This window comes from Megascapheus bottae, chromosome 2 (assembly GCF_031878675.1).
Source record: "Megascapheus bottae isolate mThoBot1 chromosome 2, mThoBot2.hap1, whole genome shotgun sequence".
Lineage (NCBI taxonomy): Eukaryota > Metazoa > Chordata > Mammalia > Rodentia > Geomyidae > Megascapheus > Megascapheus bottae.
Genome location: NC_143510.1, coordinates 52,560,309 through 52,579,634, shown reverse-complemented (window position 1 = coordinate 52,579,634; position 19,326 = coordinate 52,560,309). Strand labels below are relative to the sequence as shown.

The following is a 19,326-nucleotide window of genomic DNA, read 5'->3' as shown; positions in this document are numbered from 1 at the left end:
TGACGCAGGGAGCTGGGCAGGCCTGGGGAGTGACCGCACGGGCCCGATTATTGGCCAGTTGCCCCGCCCTTCATCCCTCACGTCTAGGTTAATTAGAATACTAAGTGGATCCGCCCAGAGAGAGGCCTTCCCGGTGCCCTTTGACCCCTGTCAGGCTGGGGCCAGAAGTCACTTCGTCACCGAATCCGAAAACCGGGGCCTGGTGTGAGCAGGGCTTGCGCGCCCAACTCGGCTATGGAAGTCGCCGGCCACGCTGACGCTGCGGGGACAGGTGACCGATCCGCAGCGCCCTCCGATTTGCACTCTTCCGTAGGTCTCTGTCCACCGAGGGCGATGCTGGGCGGCCGCGCTCGACCTCCATCACCTTTTGGCGGCGTGGCTGGTGTGGTGGGGGGGGGACGTCTTCCACTTCCCCCGCCTCCAGCCACACTGGTGCGCCCCAGGGCGAGCTTGGAGTTTGCCTGCCCCGTGTCACCGGCCGCCCTGGGATCTGAGTGCATGCCCGGGCCCGACACTCCTGTCTGCAGTCCTAGCCCCTCTTCGGGCTGCACATGGCCTCGGGAGGCTTTTCTCTCTTGGCCTGCCCAGGACCTCCGAAAAGCTCCTGGGATCCGACTACAGGTTGGAACTTCCGACGCCCACAGGACTGTTTTCCATACAGCAGGCACTCAACCATAGTTTAAATAAACCCAGGCGTTTGTTTTTATTAACTGCATCAGCTTCTAACCCGCCCTTCTCTCCTGCCGTGGTGGAAAAGAGGCACTGTCCCTTTAAGACGAAAATGGTGGCTGGCGATGACAAGGACTTCACTTCCGGTGGGGAGGGGGGCGGGACCCCGGCCCGCTCACGCCGGAAGTGGTTTGTGTTTTCAAGATGGCGACTCCCTATGTAACTGACGAGACCGGCGGTGAGTGCGGGAATCGTAGCTGCTTCTCCCCCCGGGCTCTTGGGGAAGGGGTTCGGACTTGGAAAGGGGTCTGTGGCCCGCCCATGTCGGGGCCCCTCCTTTGCCCCGCCCATTGGACCGCCTCCATTCATTCCCCTCTGGGGTGTCACCTGCGCCCCCTTCTGGTGTCATGCTTTTTGGGGGTGTCTCTGCTTCCGGTCACCCAAATGCTGGGGTATCTCAGAGCTCCCGGCTTCAGGGTTTTCACTGGGCTTCAGCTTTTCTCTCTGGCACTTGGAATTCCCATGACTTCTCGGGGTTCTCCAGGCCCACTGCCTCTGCACTCTCAGTTCCCTCCAATTCCTGCCCTCCTCCTCTCCCCTCCCCCATCCCTTAGCGCGCCCCCCCTTCCATCCCACCCCAGCCCTGTGTCCATTCCTGCTCTCCAGTTGCTGTCTGCCGAGGACCCCTTCCTCGCCACACAGGGTTTTTCCCCACTCTTTTCCCCTCATCTTCATTTCTAGGGTCATTGAGTTCAAGAGATGTGAAGGGGAAAGGACCTTAACTTTCAGCTTGAGTTTCCTGCCTATTGGAACCACCCTTTTCTTCCCTCTCCCGTGATGGTGATGAAGATTGAGGGGACCAAGGTGATAGAAGGCAGATAGGAAGCTCTCTAGTGGCCTTTCTCCCAGGCTTTCTGACAAATTCCTACTGGATGTCTGAGATGCCGAAGTGTCTGCTGTGTGTGTGAGAAATTGAGAAAGCTTCTTGGTTTTGTTCTATCACCACGACCTTTGCATAATGTACACAATAATGGAATTGTCCCAGTGATTATTAAATAAGATAATGTATATGAAAGTAGTCTGTAAAATGCTGTGCAAGTGCACAGTGGTTTTGTAACCCTTGTTGCAGTCTTCATTTGTAGTTATTGAAGTCTATGTGTAGTCGTCTGTAGACATGACACCACATGTGCAGTATGCACAGTCAGTTTCAAAGTCTGCTATAGATGCTTCTCTTTCTGCTGCTTTCCACGTTCCATATACTTCAGCCCACCTACCTTATGGTACATAATGGCAACCCAGAATCTGCTACTTCTGTCCAGTTCCACATTCTAAAGTGGTATGCTGTCCTTCCTTATGCTCTCTACTTAGTAGGTCTTTGTTTAACTAAAACCACCACCACCTTCTCTCCTCCTTCTCTTCCTCCTTCTTCTTTTAAGACAGGATCTCACTCTTTAGCTCAGAATAGAACTCATGATTGGCTTGTTTCCTGAGTGCTGTGAATACTGACCTGTACCACTAAGCTTGATGAGTTTTTTTTCTGTGTATGTGGTACCAAGGAATTGAACCCAGGGCTTCATGCATGCTAGGCAAGCACTCTGCCACTAGGCCATGCTCCCAGCCCCTACCTCCAGATTTTTGGGGTGGTTAATTGGAGTTAAGATTCTCATATACTTTCCTGCCCAGGCTGGCTTTGAACTATGATCCTAAGACCTCAGCCTCCTGAGTAGTAGGCTTATAGGCATGAACAACCAGTGCCCAGCTTAAGGTTAGTGCTGTACCACCTGACCCACAGTGCCACTTCTAGCTTTTTCCTGTGATTAATTGGAGATAAGAATCCCACATACTTTTCTTTTTCTAGGCTGGCTTCAAGCCATGATCCTTAGATCTCAGCCTCCTGAGTAGTTAGAATTATAGGCATAAGCCACAACTATTTGGAATTATGTCTGTCAGCTCTATTCTCTCTCTCTCTCTCTCTCTCTTTTTTTTTTTTTTTTTTTGCCATTCCTGGGCTTGAGCTCAGGGCCTGAGCACTGTCCTTGGACTTCCTCAAGGCTAGAGCTCTACCACTTGAGCCTCAGCACCACTTCTGGCTTTTTTCTATGTATGTGGTACTGAGGAATTGAACCTGGATCTTCGTGCATGCTAGGCAAGCACTCTACCACTAGGCCAAACTCCCAGCCCCTGTCAGCTCTATTCTTGGCTTCTGCTTCTAACCTATAGACTATTACTAGACAAAAATCACAGAAGCTATTGGTACAATGTTAGCTTCTGTTGAGATACAGGCTTCTCTCCAATACTTTTTTCCTGGTGTCTTAAATTCTTCCATGGCTGTTCTCTAATCAGTTTCACTTCTTTGTGACCCTCCCTTTAATTCTTTCTCTTGTGACAGATAATTTCACTAAACAATCAAGGCCTGTCATTTCTGTTTTCTTCCTGCTTGAGACATATATCTTGAATTTCAAGTCTATACCTGCTATGTTCATTTCTTCACTGAACTCCAGGCCTGGGAGCTATCTGTCCCATAGTTTTTTTGTTTTTCTTCAGCCTCAAGGCTAGTGCTCTACCACTTGAGCCCCAGCACCACTTCTGTTTTTTGGTGGTTAGCTGGAGATGAGAATCTCACAGGCACACTTGCATGTCTGGGCTGGCTTCTCAGACCTCAGCTCCTCAGTAACTAGGATTACAGGTGTCAGTTGTCCCTCAGCTCTTTTGCCCAAGGCTAACACTCTTGCACTTGATCTACAGCTCCACTTCCAGCTTTTTGTGGTTACTTGGAGATAAGAGTATCTTGGACTTTTCTTGACTAGGCAAGCTTTGAACCTCATTCTTCAGATCTCAGCCTCCTGAGTTGCTAGGATTACAGCGTGAGCCTCAACACACACAGCACAATTTTTACTTTTGTTGTTGTTGTTGTGATTTTGGTTGTGTTGTGTTGTTTTAGTTTAGTTTTCCTTCAGTGCTGAGTATAAAACCATGGGCCTCATGCATGCACGCTAGGAAAACGCTCTTACCACCAAGCTCTATCACCAGCCCATGATCTTTCACTATTGATATTGACCATGATTGTCTGGCTGAGAAAATGTAAGAGTCTGCAAAGTTTCTGTTTTTCCCCATCTTTCCATACTGTACTTTTTGTAGGAAAGTCACTTTTGCAGGCTATACATAAAGAATAAGGCATTTGCCTTTCCTTTTTTCCTTTCTAGATAAAAAATACCAACTATAGGGCCAGGAGTGTGGCCTGGTGGTAGAGTGCTTGCTTAACGTGCACTAAGCCCTGGGTTCAATTTCCCAGAACCACATACACAGAAAAAGCTGGAAGTGGTGATGTGGCTCAAGTGGCAGAGCACTAGCCTTGAGCAAAAAGTGTTCAAGGACAGTGCCCAGGCCCTGAATTGAAGCACCAGAACTGGCAGAAGAAGAAAGAAAAAAAAAACAAAACTGCAAAAATACAGGAACAGGTGACTCATACCTGTAATCCTAGCTACTTTGGAGGCTCAGATCTGAGGATCACAGTTCAAAGCCAGCCAGAACAAGAAAGTCCATGAGACTTTTTTTTTTCTTCTAGTCCTGGGGCTTGAACTCAGGGCCTGAGCACTGTCCTTGGGCTTTCTCAGGTCTAGCACTCTACCACTTGAGCCACAGCACCACTTCTGGCTTTTTCTGTGTATGTGGGATGGAGGAATCGAACCCAGGTCTTCGTGCATGCTAGGTAAGCACTTTAACCACTAGGCCAAACTCCCGGCCCATCCATGAGACTCTTATCTCCACTAAACTACCAAAAAAGCCAGAAGTGGAGGTATGGCTCTAGCCTTGAGCAAAAGAAGCTCAGGGTCACATTCAAGCCCCAGGACTTGGGGTTGGGAGGGTGCGGGAAGAGGAAGAAATTGGCCAAAGCCACGAAGTGTGAAACTTTTTTTTTTTTTTTTTTTTTTTTTTTGTGGGGTATGGGGCTTGAACTTTGGGCTTGGGCACTGTCATGAGTTCTTCAGCTCAAGGCTATTGCCCTACCCCTAGAGCCACAAACGTACTTTGTCTTTTCTAGTGATTAATTAGAGAGGAGTCTCAAGGTCTTTGGTGTCTGGACTGGCTTTGAACCTTGATCCTCAGATCTCAGCCTCTTGAGTGGCTAGGATTACAGGCATGAGCCACCACGCCCAGCAGTGTGAAACTCTTATGTCAACCAATAAAAAGCCAGAAATAGAGTTGTAGCTCAAGTGGTAGAATAGTAGCTTTCAGCAAAAAAAACTATGGGACGATACTCTACCAATTGAGTCATGCCTTCAGCCCAATTTTTGCTGGTTATCTGAGGTTGAGTCTACTGAACTTTTTTTTTTTTTTTTTTTTTGCTAGTCCTGGAAATTGTACTTGGGGCCTGGGTGTTCTTCCTAAGTTTTTGATTGTTTTGTTTTGTTTGTTTGCCAGTCCTGGGGCTTGAACTGAGTGCCTGGGCATGTCCTTTTACACTTTTTGCTCAAGGATAGCACTCTGCCACTAGAGCCACAGCGCCACTTCCAGCTTGTTCTGTGTATGTGGTTCCAGGGAACTGAACCAGGGCTTCGTGCATGCTAGGTGAACATGCTACCACTATGCCACACTTCTGATCCCTGACCTCTAGAATCCTCAGGTGTCAGCCTCCTGAGTACCTAGGTTTACAGGCCTGAGCCACAGCACCTGGCTACAGTTTTTGTTTTTTTTGGTTTTTTTTTGCCAGTCCTGGGCTTGAGCTCAGGGCCTGAGCACTGTTCTTGGGCTTTTTCTCAAGGCTAGAGCTCTACCACTTGAGCCATAGCACCACTTCCAGCCTTTTTCTATGTTTGTGGTACTGAGGAATCGAACCCGGGTCTTCATGCATGCTAGGCAAGCACTCTACCACTAGGCCAAACTCCTGGCCCTACAGTTTATTTTTGAGGTAGGCTTATACTGGCCTCAATCCTTGATCCTTCAGGTTTCATCCTCTGGAGTAGCTAGAATTATTATAGGTATGAGCCCTCAGCACTGTTTGTTTGGAGGTAGGATCTCCATACATTGCCCTGCCTGGCCATAAACTCCTGGATTTAGTTGATTCTCTGGCTTTATGCTCAGCTTGCTTGCTCTGCTGGATTTCTATCTCTTGAACCACACTTTTTGTTGTTGTTGTTGATGGTGGTGTGAGCTTGAACTCAGATCCTGGGCACTGTCCCTGGGCTCTTTTGCTCAAAGTTAGTGCTCTACCGCTTTGAGCCACAGTGCCTGTTGGTTAATTGGAGATCAGAATCTCATAGACTTTCCAGGCTAGCTTTGAACTGTGATCCTCAGATCTTGGTTTCCTGAGTAGTGAGGAGTACAAGCATGAGCCACAGTGCCCAGCGACAGCTCTGCGTTTTGCAGGTTATTTTGAATAGTTTCATGGACTTTTCTACCCAGGCTGGCTTCTTCTAACCTTGGCCCTTCAAATCTCAGCCTCTGGAGCCTCTGTCTGTATCTCTCCCTCTCTCTCTCCCTCCTCTCCCCCACCTTCTCCCTTTCTCTCTTTCTCTCTTTGTGGGTTGAGGGGCTTGAACTCTGGGCCTGGGCATTGTCCCTGGCCTCTTCAGCTCAAGGCTACTGCCCTACCTTTGAGCCGCAGTGCCACTTCCGGGTTTCTGGTGGTTAATTGGAGATAAAAGTCTCTCGGACGTTTTCTTTTTCTTTCTTTCTTTTTTTTTTTTTTGCCAGTTCTGGGGCTTGAACTCAGGGCCTGGGTTTTCTCAAGACCAGAACTCTACCACTACCACTTGAGCCACAGCACCACTTCCAGCTTGCTGGGCAAGCACTTTACCACTAGGCCAAACTCCCGGCCCTCTCTCGGACTTTTTAGTGCCTGGGCTGGCTTTGAACTGTGATCTTCAGATCTCAGCCTCCTGAGTATCTAGGATTTAATTAGAATTATATGTGTAAACCCTTGGACACCAGCTTAGATTGTAAAGGTCTTGAAACTAAGGACATATTGCCCACATTTATAATCTCTATTGCAGCTAGTGGATGTAGCATTTTTTCTTATAGAAGGTATATTAATTTATTAATATAATAAATATACATTAATCGTTTAATTTATAGGTACTCTGGCTTCTGACCACTACTGCTTTCTGCAGCTATAAACAGGGTTTTTCAAATTGCCAAAAACAGTATCCTTTTTCTCAGTTCTTGTCCTTGATCACTCTTCAGTATTTACTAGTGTTAGTTACCTTCCTTCTTACAACAGTGTTATTACTTTTAATTATCTACTATTACTTAAAACCCTTTAGAGTTTCCATGGCCAAACACTTTCTTTTCCTATGAATAATTTCCTGTCATTGTTTTACCTCTTTTTCTTTGAGGGAAATAACCATGAGCCAGCCAGCTTGGATTTTTTCAATGCAAACCATATCTAGGTCTTCAGCTGTTGGCTCTGAGGTCATCTTCAGGCTTGAATCTGGATCCCAGATCTCTTACCTGAAGCAAATCCCAAGACTCATTAGTCATTCCCCCTCATCCTTGGAAGTCACAGAATCCTTATTATGTTGTCTCTTTGCTGTCTTTCTACAACTCCAGAAAATAGTCTTTTGGGGGGGTGGAGGGGGTAGTACCAGGGTTTGAAATCCTGGTCTCAGATACCCACTTAGCTTTCTTGTTCATGGTTGGTAATCTCCCACTGGAATATCTACCAATTGTGCATTTTTCCTTGCTAATTGAACATGGAATCTCTAGGACTTTTCTGCCTTGGAGGGCTTGAAACTGACCATTTGGATCTTGGCCTCCTAAGTAGTTAGGATTACAGGTGTGAGCCACCCCTACCCATCTAGTTTAGGCTTTTCTTTGTTTTGCCAGTCCTGGGGCTTGAATTAAGGGTTTTTGCACTATCCTTGGGCTTTCTCAAGGCTAGCGCTCTACCACTTGAGCCACTGCACTATTTCCGGGTTATTTTTTTCTGTGTATGTGGCACCAAGGAATTGAACCCCAGTCATTGTGCATGCTAAGCAAGCACTGTACCACTGGGCCAAACTCCCAGCCCTTAGTTTAGGAGTTTTTTTTTTTTTTTAATCACTAATAGTTTTTAATCACTAATAGATTTAAGGAAACAGATTGAGGTTTATAAAACAATAGATGTGGGGAAATGAGAAAGCTTAAAATATTCTTATAGTAATAATGGTCCCTAATCTATAGTTTCTAGTGCTCAAAAATGTTACCTGAAAGTCCTGATATTCTCCCCTTGGTTTTTATTTCTAGGGGTGGGAATCGCCAAACCTCTCCCTTCTTTTTGACTTCACCCTTGGATACCATCAAGGCCAGAGGATGGAACCAAGATAACATAAAATAGGTGCTCCTTTGCTTATCTCTGAGGGTTTCCACTCAGGATGGCTATTCAAGAAACTCCTCTCCTGTCTTTTCTTATTTACTTCTCTTAAACCTTCAACTCTACAGTAGTCTTTTTTATTTTCTTATTTTTCTTTTTTTTTTTTGACAGTCCTGGGGCTTGGACACAGGGCTTTTGTACTGTCCTTGGGTACTTTTTGCTTAAGGCTAGTGCTCTGCCATTTGAGCCACAGCACGGTATAATATTTTGAGAGAGAGACCATAATGTTTATTACGGTGTATATTTTATTGTTAACTTTTTCAGTTGTTGTTTTTATCCTTTACTGTGCCTAATCTATACATTCTTCTTTTTTCTTTTCTTTCTTTTTTTTGTGTGCCAGTTTTGGGCTTGAGCTCAGGGCCTGAGTACTGTCCTTGGACTTTCTCAAGGCTAGAGCTCTACCACTTGAGCCTCAGCACCACTTCTGGCTTTTTTTCTATGTATGTGGTACTGAGGAATTGAACATGGGTCTTTGTGCATGCTAGGCAAGCACTCTACCACTAAGCCAAACTCCCAGCCCCTATAAATTAATCTTTATACTAAGAAAGTATATAGATAGCCTGGGGCTGGTGGCTCACTTGCTACTCAGGCTGAGATCTAAGGATTGTGGTTTGTAGCCAGCCCAAGGAGAAAAGTCCTAGAGACTCTTTATCTCCAATTAACTACTCAAAAACTGGAAGTAGAGCTGTGACACAGCACTAGCCTTGAGCAAAAGTGCACAGGGAAAGCACTCAGGCCTGAGTTCAAGCCCCACATACCAGGGAAAAAAAAAAGTAAAGAAATAAACATAGTATACAGGGTGAGTACCCAAAATACTTGAGATCAAAGTGTTTTGGATTTTTATAGTTTTGAGTGTTTGAATATACATAATAATATATCTTGGGGTTGGATCCAATCAAAACACAACATTCATTTATGTTTCATATGTCCTTTTTACATACGGCTGGCAAGTAATTTAGTTAGTATATGTGCTGCTCAAACAAGAACTATACAAGTAATTTAAAAAATTGTTGGTAGGCAGAGTGGCTCACACCTGTAATGTTAGCTACTCAGGAGGCTGAGATCTCAGGATCACAGTTCAAAGCCAAGCCAAGAGTCTGATCTCCAACTAACCACTAAAAATGGAAAGTGGGGCTATGATTCCAGGGGTAGTGCGGTAGCCTTGAGCTCAGGGACAACACCCAGGCCCAGAGTTCAAGCCCTACAACTGACAAAAGAAAAAAAAGAAAGAAAACTAAATAAAAATAAAAGTATTGTGAGCCAGGCACCAGTGGCTCATGCCTATAATCCTGCTGCTTAAAAAAAAACAGATCTCGGCTGGGAGTTTGGCCTAGTAGTAGAGTGCTTGCCTAGCATGCACGAAGACCGGGTTCGATTCCCTGGTACCACATACTGAGAAAAAGCCAGAAGTGGTGCTGAGGCTCAAGTGGTAGAGTTCTAGCCTTGAGAAAAATCCAAGGACAGTGCTCAGGCCCTGAGCTTAAGCCCAGGACTGGCAAAAACAAACAAACAAAACAAAACAAAAACAGATCTGAGGAAAGAGATTTGATTAGCCTGGACAAACAAATTGAAGACTTATCTCCAATTACCCAGTCAAAAGCTAGAAGTGAGGAATAGTTCAAGTGATAGAGCATCGGGTTTGAGCCAAAAAGCCCATTAAGAGAGATTCTGAGTCGCGCCTCAGTACCTGCACACACAAAAAAGTAGTAATTGAGACTGAGGATGGTGGTACATTCATGTGATCCCAGCTACTTGGGAGGTAGAGTCAGGAAGATTTCAAGTTTGAGGCCAGCTTGGGCAAGTGTAAAGACCCTAACTAGAGGGTCTTTAATTCCTAGTACTGATATATATATAATTTTTTTTTGTCAGTCCTGGGCTTGAACTCAGGACCTGACCACTGTCCTTGGGCTTTCTCAAGGCTACAGCTCTACCAGTTGACCCACAGCACCACTTCTGGTTTTTTCTATGTATGTGGTACTGAGGACTCAAATCTGGGTCTCCGTGCATGCGAAGCAAGCACTCTACCACTAGGCTAAATTCCCAGACCCCTTCTCCCGCCTCCACCCCCCATTTTTTTTTTCTGACTTTACTGAACATGTAATACTTTTTTTTGGCTAATCCTGGTCCTTGAACTCAGGGCCCAGCTTTTTTTTTTTTTTTTTTTTTTTTGCTGAAGGCTAGCAATATACCACTTGAGCCGCAGCTCTGTTTCTAGCTTTTCTTGGCAGGGAAGGAGGAAGTTGGGGGAAGAGATTTTCTTGGTTTCGAACTGTAGCCCTCAGATAACAGCCTCCTAACTATCTAGAATTATAGACATATTCCTTTTGGGGGGGGGTTATGGGGCTTGAACTGGGTACTGTCCCTGAGCTCTTAGCTGGAGGCTACCGCCCTACCCTGGGCCTGGGTGTTGTCCCTGAGCTCTTCAGCTCAAGGTTACTGCCCCTTGAGCCACAGCCCCATTTCCCATTTTTTTGGAGATGAACTGGAGATAAGAATCTCACAGCTTTGTAGTGCATGGGCTGGGCTGGCTATGAACCTTGAACCTTGATCCTCAGATCTCAGCCTTCTGAGTAGCTAGTATTACAGGCATGAGCCAGTGCACTAGCTCTGTTTTTGCTTTATAATGATCATATACACAAGTTAGGTAAAAGAAGTGTCATTGTGACATTTCTGTACATGCATACAGACCAAACTAACCCTATCATTCTTCCTTACCCTCATCCTACTTCTGAAACAGTTAACTAGGGTTGACAATGTGGTTTAGTGGTAGAGTGCTTACCTAACATGCATGAAGCCCTGGGTAGGATTCCTTAGTTCCATATAAACAGAAAAAGCCAGAAGTAGAGTTGTGGCTCAAGTAGTAGAGTGGTAGCCTTGAGCAAAACAAGCTTGGGGACAGTGCCCTAGGCCCTGAGTTCAAACTCCAAAACTGACCAAAAAATTAAAAAAAAATGTTTCATTATCCTATTCTCATATATGAAAATAAAGTAATCATATTTTTTATTTATTTATTTTTTGCCAGTCCTGGGTACTGTCCCTGGGCTTTCTCAAGGCTAGAACTCTACCACTTGAGCCACAGTACCATATCTGGCTTTTTTCAATGTGTGTGGTACTGAGGAATCAAACCTACGTCTTCATGCATGCTAGGCAAGGACTCCACCACTAGGCTAAACTCCTGGCGCTATATCATATTTTAATCAGTAACCCTCTGTTGCTTATTGTTCCTAATGTCAGCAAACCCTTATTGATCAACTGCTTTCATTGAGATTGCTATGCCATCTTCATATATTGTTGCAATGTATTCAAAATTATATACCTTCCACTGTTCATTTTTCCCTGCCCCCTCTGAATGTATAATATTTTTTCTTGCTATCATAGAGTAACAACTACTTACATAGCCTTTTTTTATTTTTTTAAGCCAATCTTGGGCTTGAACTCAGGGCTTTGGCACTGTCCTTGGGCTTTCTCAAAGCTAGTGCTCTACCACTTGAGCCACAGCACCACTTCTAGCTTTTCTGGGTATGTGGTACCAGAGGAATCAAGCCCAGGGCTTGGGCTTCATGCATGCTAGGTGAGTACTCTACCACTAGGCCATGCTCCCAGCTCCTGTCTCAGATTTTTTTTTTTTTTTTGGGTCAGTGTTAGGCTTGTGCTCAGGGCCTGAGTACTGTCCTTGGTTTTTTTCTCAAGGCTAGAATGCTACCACCTGAGCCACAGCATCACTTCTGGCTTTTTTTCTCAGTATGTGTTATGGAGGAATTGAACCCAGGTCTTCATGCATGCTAGGCAAACACTCTACCACTAGGCCAAACTCCTGGCCCTGTCTCTAAGATTTTTTTTTGCCAGTCCTGGGCTTGACCTCAGGGCCTGAGCATTGTCCTTGGACTTTCTCAAGGCTAGAGCTCTACCACTTGAGCCTCAGCACCACTTCTGGCTTTTTTCTATGTATGTGGTACTGAGGAATTGAACCCAGGTCTTCATGCATGCTAGGCAAGCACTCTACCACCAGGCCAAACTCCCAGCCCCTGTCTCTAAGATTTTTGTGTTCACTCTACTACATAAACCACAGCTCCCTGTCTGGCTTTTGGTGCTTATTTGGCAATAAGAGTTTCACAAACTTTCCTGTCCAGGCTGGCTTTGGACTTTGATCTTCAGCTCTCAGCCTCCTGAGTACCTTAGTAACTAAGGTTACAGGTGTAAGCCACAGTACTTGGACTTTTTTTTTTTTTTTTTGGTGCTACTCCTAGGGCTTGAACTCCAGGCCTAGGCACTGTCCTGAGCTTCTTTTGGTCAAGGCTAGCACTCTGCCACTTCCAGCTTTTTATGTGGTACTGAGGAATCGAACCCATGGCTTTTTGCATGCTAGGCAGGCACTCTACCACTAGGCCAAACTCCAGGCCTTGGAGTAAGTTCTTAATGATTCTTACAACTGGTATTTCTAAGTATGTTGAATTATTTTTGCTTTTGTGTGTCAGTTATGGGGCTTGAGCTCTGAGCCCGGGCATTGTCCTTGAGCTCTTTAGCTTAAGCCACAGTGCTATTTCCAGTTTTCTGGTAGTTAATTGGAGATAAGAGTCTCATGGACTTTAGTGCTCAGGCTGGCTTTGAACCGACGTCCTCAGATCTCAGCCTCCTGGTAGCTAGGATTACAGGCATGAGTCACTGTGCCTGGCTTATTTTTACTTTCTAACCATCTCCTACCCTTCCCCTAGTCAGTGAATTGCCAAGTATTGTGAATTCTTTGATACTACATCTAATCTGAATGTCTTCCTTTGTATTCTCACTGTATTAGTCATTTCTGCCCTTCATGCCACATTATTGCGGTCTTTTTCATAACTGGGCTGCTCCTGTCTCATGTTTTTCTTTCCAAGTCAGCTTCTCATCATGCTGGATTAATTGTTCTAAAACACTGCTTTGGATAAAGGATTCATTCATTTGGCAAATATTTATTGAATGTGTGCCATGTGCCGTATTAAACTCTGCCACTGACATTCATGATCTGAACATCTTCCTCTCTTCTAGCTGCTTCTCTGGCTCAGCCAGATTGGTCTATTTGCTATCCTGAAAATGCCGCCTACATCCCATGTCTGCCTTCTTTGTTTTAGAATGAGCTGTTTCAAATCTCTTCTGTATCCCTTTTCTCTTACTTTAGTTTGACCCTTTCTTCAAAGACCAGCCCTAATCCTCATCTTCCCTCCATGTTATCTCTCTGGTTTGTTTTGTTTTTTTCATTATTTGTGTTTTACTGTTTCCATACTATTACAGTTAGCCCCCTCCCCCATACCCCAAAATATCCTTACTGTCCCCTGTTTCTCTTTTATTTACCAGTCACAAATCTTATTTTTAAGTCTTTCTAAGATGGGCATATTTGGCATTCTCAACCTAGTTTTTTGTTATTCCCATATATGAGTTGTCTCATTTACCTGGTCTGCTTCTGTTCTCTTAAATATCTGTACCCATTGCCACATGCATTTATGCCAGTGCTAGAGCCTCTCTCTGTCTCTTTCTGTCTCTCTGTCTCTTTCTTTCATATTCCTTTTTGTGTATGTTCTTGTTGTTTTGTTTGTGAGTCTTGAATTCAGGGTAGGGCCTGGGCATTGTCCCTGAGTTTCTTTGGGCTGAAGGCTAGCATTCCTCCACTTGAGCCACAGTGCTACTTCTTGCTTTTTCTGAGTAGTTTATGGAAATAATAAAGAGTCTCATGGACTTTTCTCCTTGGGCTGTCTTCAAACTGTGATCCTTAGATCTTAGCTTCCTGAGTAGCTAGAATAACAGGCATAAGCCACTGGCTCCTGGCTTTTTTTGGAGGGGGGGGGGGGCTGATGGCCCTAAGGCTTGAACTCAGGGCCTGGGTACTGTCCCTGAGCTCAAGGCTAGCACTCTACCACTTTGAGCCAGCTCTGTTTCTGGCTTTTTAGTAGTTAGAGATAAGAGGCTCAGACTTTCCCACCCAGGCTAGCTATAAAACCCAATCTTCAGATCTCAGCTTCCTGAGTACCTGTGATTACAGGCATGAGCCACTGACTTAAGTTGACTTTTTTCTTTTTTTTTTTTTTTAACTGAATTAACTGAGTTTTGCACTGGTGAGTAATACTGCTGACCTATTAAGCATGCAATTGCCAAGGTGATCGCGCCAAACAATACTTGTTAGTTGTGTTCTTTATTGCCACACACTTGTAGTGGATTATGCCAGTTTCACTTAAGATTGTTTGATTATGCAATAACAATGATTATTATGCTGTAGTCCTTGAATACACATCTTTTCAGCACTCTTTGTTGCTAAAAGAAGGGAAACATGAAACATTTGTGCCATATACTAAAGTAAGTAAGGTGACTGTTTCAAGGAGAAGCACTTGCACAATTGTTCCAATTGCCAGCCAAGCATGCTTCCTTTTCATGAGACACCAGTTTCATTTGAAAGAAATTTGACAAAGTATGGTAATTCCAAATATATGTGACAGTTGTTTCCAGAAAATGAAAGAAACAACTTTGTTATTTCAAAGAAAACAACCATGTTTATTGTCCATGACAAAATTCAAACTCTCAAGTAAAAATTAGAATTTTGGAAATTTTGTTTGCCATGTGTGTTTGAAAGCTCAGTACATAATGACCTTTCTGAAGGAATTAATGAATATAATTTTTATTATTGTGTAAAGAAATGCATATCCTTTTACCAGGTGCTCATGATGCAATCCTAGCTTTCAGGAGGCTGAGATCAGTTGGAAGCCAGCCTAGACAAAATCAGCCCAGGCCCAGAGTTCAAGCCCCAGAACTGGCAAGAAAAAAAAAAAAGTAAAATAAATCAAGGGATTTTTTTTTTCTCCAATTAGTAAAAAGCCAGAAGTGGAGGTGTGGCTAAAGTAGTAGAATGGCTCAAGTGATAGTATGCCAGCCTTGAACAGAAAAAGCTAAGCAATATAAGTCCCTAAGTTCAAGTGCCAGCACAAAAGAAAAAGGAAAAGTGCATCATTACAAAACAGGAGTTAAAAAGATTCTGAAAGCCTGGTGTAGTGGCTCAGGCCTGTAATCCCAGCTTGATCTGAAGATCAAGGTTCAAAGCCAGCCCAGGCACAAAAGGACGTGAGACTCTCATCTCCAGTTAACCTCTAGACAATGGGAAGTGGGGCTTGGCTCAAGGGTGGTAGAGTGGTAGCCTGGAGCTGAAGAGCTCAGGGACAGTGTCCAGGTGGAGTTCAAGCCCCATGATCTGCCCCTCCCCCCCAAAAAAGAAAAGGTTCTGAAGTTTTAAAAATATTGAAGACTTCTTTCTGTTTTCCTGTAGTTTGCTTTTTTGGTTTCAGTATGTCATGAGCACTATTTATCCAAGGCTGGTCTTGATTCTTGCTTAGCCTACTGTAATATCCCATGCTGGATTAATTGTTCTAAAACACTGCTTTGGATAAAGGATTCATTCATTTGACATATATTTATTGAATGTGTCCCATGTGCTACAAGTACTGGGATTATAAGCATGCAGTGCTGTGACCAGTTTGTAGTGTGTGTTCCTTCAAGTTGTTTTGTTTTTCAAGGTCCATCTAAATAAAATTTCTCCTTCTCCATAACATTTTTCAGATCATTTCTCCCCAAATGGTTCTTGTTTTTTCTTCCTTTAGCCTCTTCTTTGCTCACTGCATGTAATATCCCTTTGCTGTTGCCTTGTGTTTTAACATCTATCCCTGTCATGTCTTATGTAAGTTATAAAAATAGACCCTCTCTGAGGGAAAGGAAGGTGTATTGTATAGTGCATAGCCACTCTGTAAAGAATGATGGAATAGGGTTTTCAGGGTTGATATGGTAACAACTGCCTTAGAGATTTGCATTTGGTGGGCAGATGAGTACTGGGGGAGTTATGTGCATTTATGCATACTTCTCTCATTTTGAGAAATGTTTTGAGTATTTTTATTTATTTATTTTGTTGGTTCTGTGATTTCAATTCAAGTTCATGCTTGCTAAGTTGGTGCTATGCCACTTAAGCTATGCTTCTAGCCCTCTTTTTGGTTTTTCTGGTGATTATTCAAAGATGGAATCTAATGAATTTTTCAATCTGGATGGCCTCCAACCTTCATCCTCCAGGTCTCAACCTACTAAGTAACTAGGATTTATAGGACCATGGGCACTCAACTTGGGAAATGTTTGAAATTAAGAAAATAACTCCAACTAAGTTTCTCCAATTTCAGGCAAGTACATCGCTTCAACACAACGACCTGACGGGACCTGGCGCAAGCAGCGGAGGGTGAAAGAAGGCTATGTGCCCCAGGAGGAGGTCCCAGTGTGCGTGCTTAGGCTTGAGGCGGGGGTATTTAATGAGGTCCCTACAGAAGGATAGAATATGTGTGCCTACAAGTTTAGGGATGACTCTCCTGAGCCCCAAGGAAATGGAAGGAGGGGCAACTGTCTGAGAAAGGAGAGGAAGGAGCTGGGATTCAGGGGTAAGTGGGGGTTCCATGTGATTAGTTTGTTCCTGTGACCACTGTTCGGCAGAACTTCCAATAGAAGTGAGAAATTCAATGATTTGGGTCCACGGGACCCTCCTTATACCATCTTCTACCGAGCAAAGTTGGGGAGGGATTCAAAGAAAGCAAGGAAGTAGGAATGTGATTAAGAGTTATTTGATTTAGAAAGTTAGGAAAAGGGCTGAAAAGTCAGTGCTTCTTGGAAATTCTGTTGACATCTTGTTTCCTGCAGGTATGAAAATAAGTATGTGAAGTTTTTCAAGAGCAAACCAGAGCTGCCTCCAGGGCTCAGCCCTGAGGCCACCGCTCCTGTCACCCCATCTAGACCAGAAGGTGGTGAACCAGGCCTCTCTAAGACCGCCAAACGCAACCTGAAACGAAAGGAGAAGCGGCGGCAACAGCAGGAAAAAGGAGAGGCAGAGGCGTTGAGCCGGACTCTTGAGAAGGTGTCCCTAGGAGAGACAGTCCAACTCCCCAGTGCTCTGCAAATCTCCCAGGCAGCCCCTACAGCTGCCTCTGACCCGCCTGACTCAGTGGCCACCACAGAGAAAGCCAAGAAGATAAAGAGCCTAAAGAAGAAGCTTCGGCAAGTGGAGGAGCTGCAGCAGCGGATCCAGGCCGGTGAAGTCAGCCAGCCCAGCAAAGAGCAGCTGGAGAAGTTAGCAAGGAGGAGGGCACTGGAGGAGGAGCTGGAGGACTTGGAGCTAGGCCTGTGAAGCCTGTGGGAATAGGGAGTGGACTGCAGAACAAACCATGGGGCTGTCTGGGACCCGGGGAGTGCGGGCAGCAGCGGTCAAGTGGGGTGTGCCTCCTATTGGCTCCTTTCCACTTCTTGCCGCCCAGCTCTGTCCTCCAGAGCCTACTGTCCCTCATTCCTTCCCTTTCTCCCCAATTCCTATTTTTTGGACATTTTCCCTCCAATTCCTAGTGTTGAAAATCTCAGTGACTGCCCCAGGTACCTGCTGCTGATTTGGGTGTCTTGTTTAAAAGAAAATTGGGTGGGTGGGAATGGAACCTCTGAGAACTGAGGCACTCAAGTTTTGGAGTCTTGGTTCCTGTTCAGTGTTTATGACATTTTTCCCTGGCCATCCCTAACTTTTTTTTTTTTTTTTTAAGAGTACAATAATAAACTCAAGTAGACAACATGTGGACAAATTTTGCCTCTGTTTTTAGATCCTAGTGTTTGATCTGTGAATTTGGCACAGAAGACAGGTTGTGAGTAATGTTTCCTTTGCTTATTTACTTTTGTTTTTTTTTTTTTTGGTGGTGCTGGAAATCGAAGCCAGAACCTTACATATAGCACTAAGCCCTCAGTTATTTAAAAATTAGTGTGTGAATTTAGGTGCCAATGGCTCAGTGCCTATAATCCTAACTACTTAGGAGGCTGAGATGTGAGGATTGCAGTTCAAAACCAAGCTGAAAAGTCCTGGTGAAACTCTTGCCTCCGGTTAACTACCAAGAAACCATAAATGTCCCATAACTCAAAGTGGTAGAACATGAGTCTTGAGCAAAAGAGCTCAGGAACAGTGTCCGGGCCCTGAGTTCAAGCCCCACAACCAATTCTCTGTGCTTGTTTTGGGGCTTGAACTCAGGTCCTGGATGTCCTGAACTTTTGCTCAAGGTTAGCAATCTATCATTTGAGCCACAGCTCCACTTCTTGGGGGGGTGTGTGTGTGTGTGTGTGTGTGTGTGTGTGTGTGTGTGTGTTTTGTAGTTTAGTGGAGATAAAAGTCCTACAGACTTTCCTGCCCAGGATGGCTTTGAACTGTGATCCTCAGATCTCAGCCTCCTAAGTAGCTAGGAATGCAGGTGTGAGCCACCACTGCCTGGCCTGACATGTTAATTTATGTGTGATTTTTTTTTTTTCTTGCAGTCCCAGGGCTTGAACTCAGGCACTGTCCTTGGGCTTTCTCAAGGCTAGCACTCTACTACTTGAGCCACAGCACCACTTCCTGCTTTTTCTGTGTATGTGATACCAAGGAATCAAACCCAGGGCTTTGTGCATACTAGCCAAGCACTCTACCACTAGGCCATGCTCCTAGCCCTATGTGATTCTTATGACAGATAGCAATGTGGCTTTATATCTTTCTTACTGTTTGACCCCTAAATGTCAAACTAATGACACAAGTTTAATTTTCAACCAAAAAGAGCTGTCATTCAATTTTTGTAACTGTTAATAATCACACCTTGGTTTCTACAGATTATTTTTCTGCTGGCCATTCCTGTGGAGATGTAGGACCAGGGACTTCAATGATAACTGACTATCTCAGATATTCAGAGTTCTTAGCTTCACTGAGAAAGTTCTACATGGGCTAGGAGTGTGGCCTAGCAGTACTTGCTAGCATAAAGCCCTGTGTTTGATTCCTTGGTATCACATAAACAGAAACAGCTGAAAGTGGTGCTGTGGCTCAAGTGATAGAGTACTAGCTAAAGCACAGTACCCATGCCCTGAGTTTAAGCCCTAGGACTGGCAAAAAGAAAAGGAAACCAACATGAAAAAGGACTGGAGGTGTGGTTCTGTGATATTACTTTCCTTTTTTAAATTTATTTATTTATTTTTGCCAGTCTTGGGGCTTAAACTTAGGGCCTGAGCACTGTCCTTGGGCTTTCTCAAGGCTTTTATCTATGTATGTGGTACCAAAGAATTGAACTCGGGTCTTTGTGCATGCTAGGCAAGCACTACTCTTAGGCCAAACTCCCAGCCCTGTGATATTATTTCTGCCTAAAAAGTAGAGTCAAATCCTAGTACCACCAAAAAAATAATGTATGTCTCCAGCAATACACATATATTTAAATATTTTCAGTGCTCAGGCCCTGAGTTCAAGCCCCAGGACTGGCAAAAAATTAAAATAA

At 44.5% G+C, this 19,326-nt stretch overlaps 1 protein-coding gene across 2 annotated transcripts; it reads left to right on the top strand.

Moving 5' to 3' along the window:
• Window positions 1-17,618, top strand: Pym1 (PYM1 exon junction complex associated factor). 2 transcript variants are annotated; one of them, XM_090327116.1, is made up of 3 exons: window positions 1-271; window positions 16,198-16,291; window positions 16,706-17,618. In XM_090327116.1, exons 1-3 carry the CDS (start codon window positions 235-237, stop codon window positions 17,187-17,189), a joined length of 615 nt encoding a protein of 204 aa, XP_090183242.1. In that variant the 5' UTR covers window positions 1-234; the 3' UTR covers window positions 17,190-17,618. The 2 variants fall into 2 exon arrangements, with proteins under 2 accessions (XP_090183242.1, XP_090183246.1); XM_090327120.1 differs by lacking the exon at window positions 1-271 and adding an exon at window positions 344-907.
• The last annotated feature ends 1,708 nt before the right edge of the window (window positions 17,619-19,326 follow it).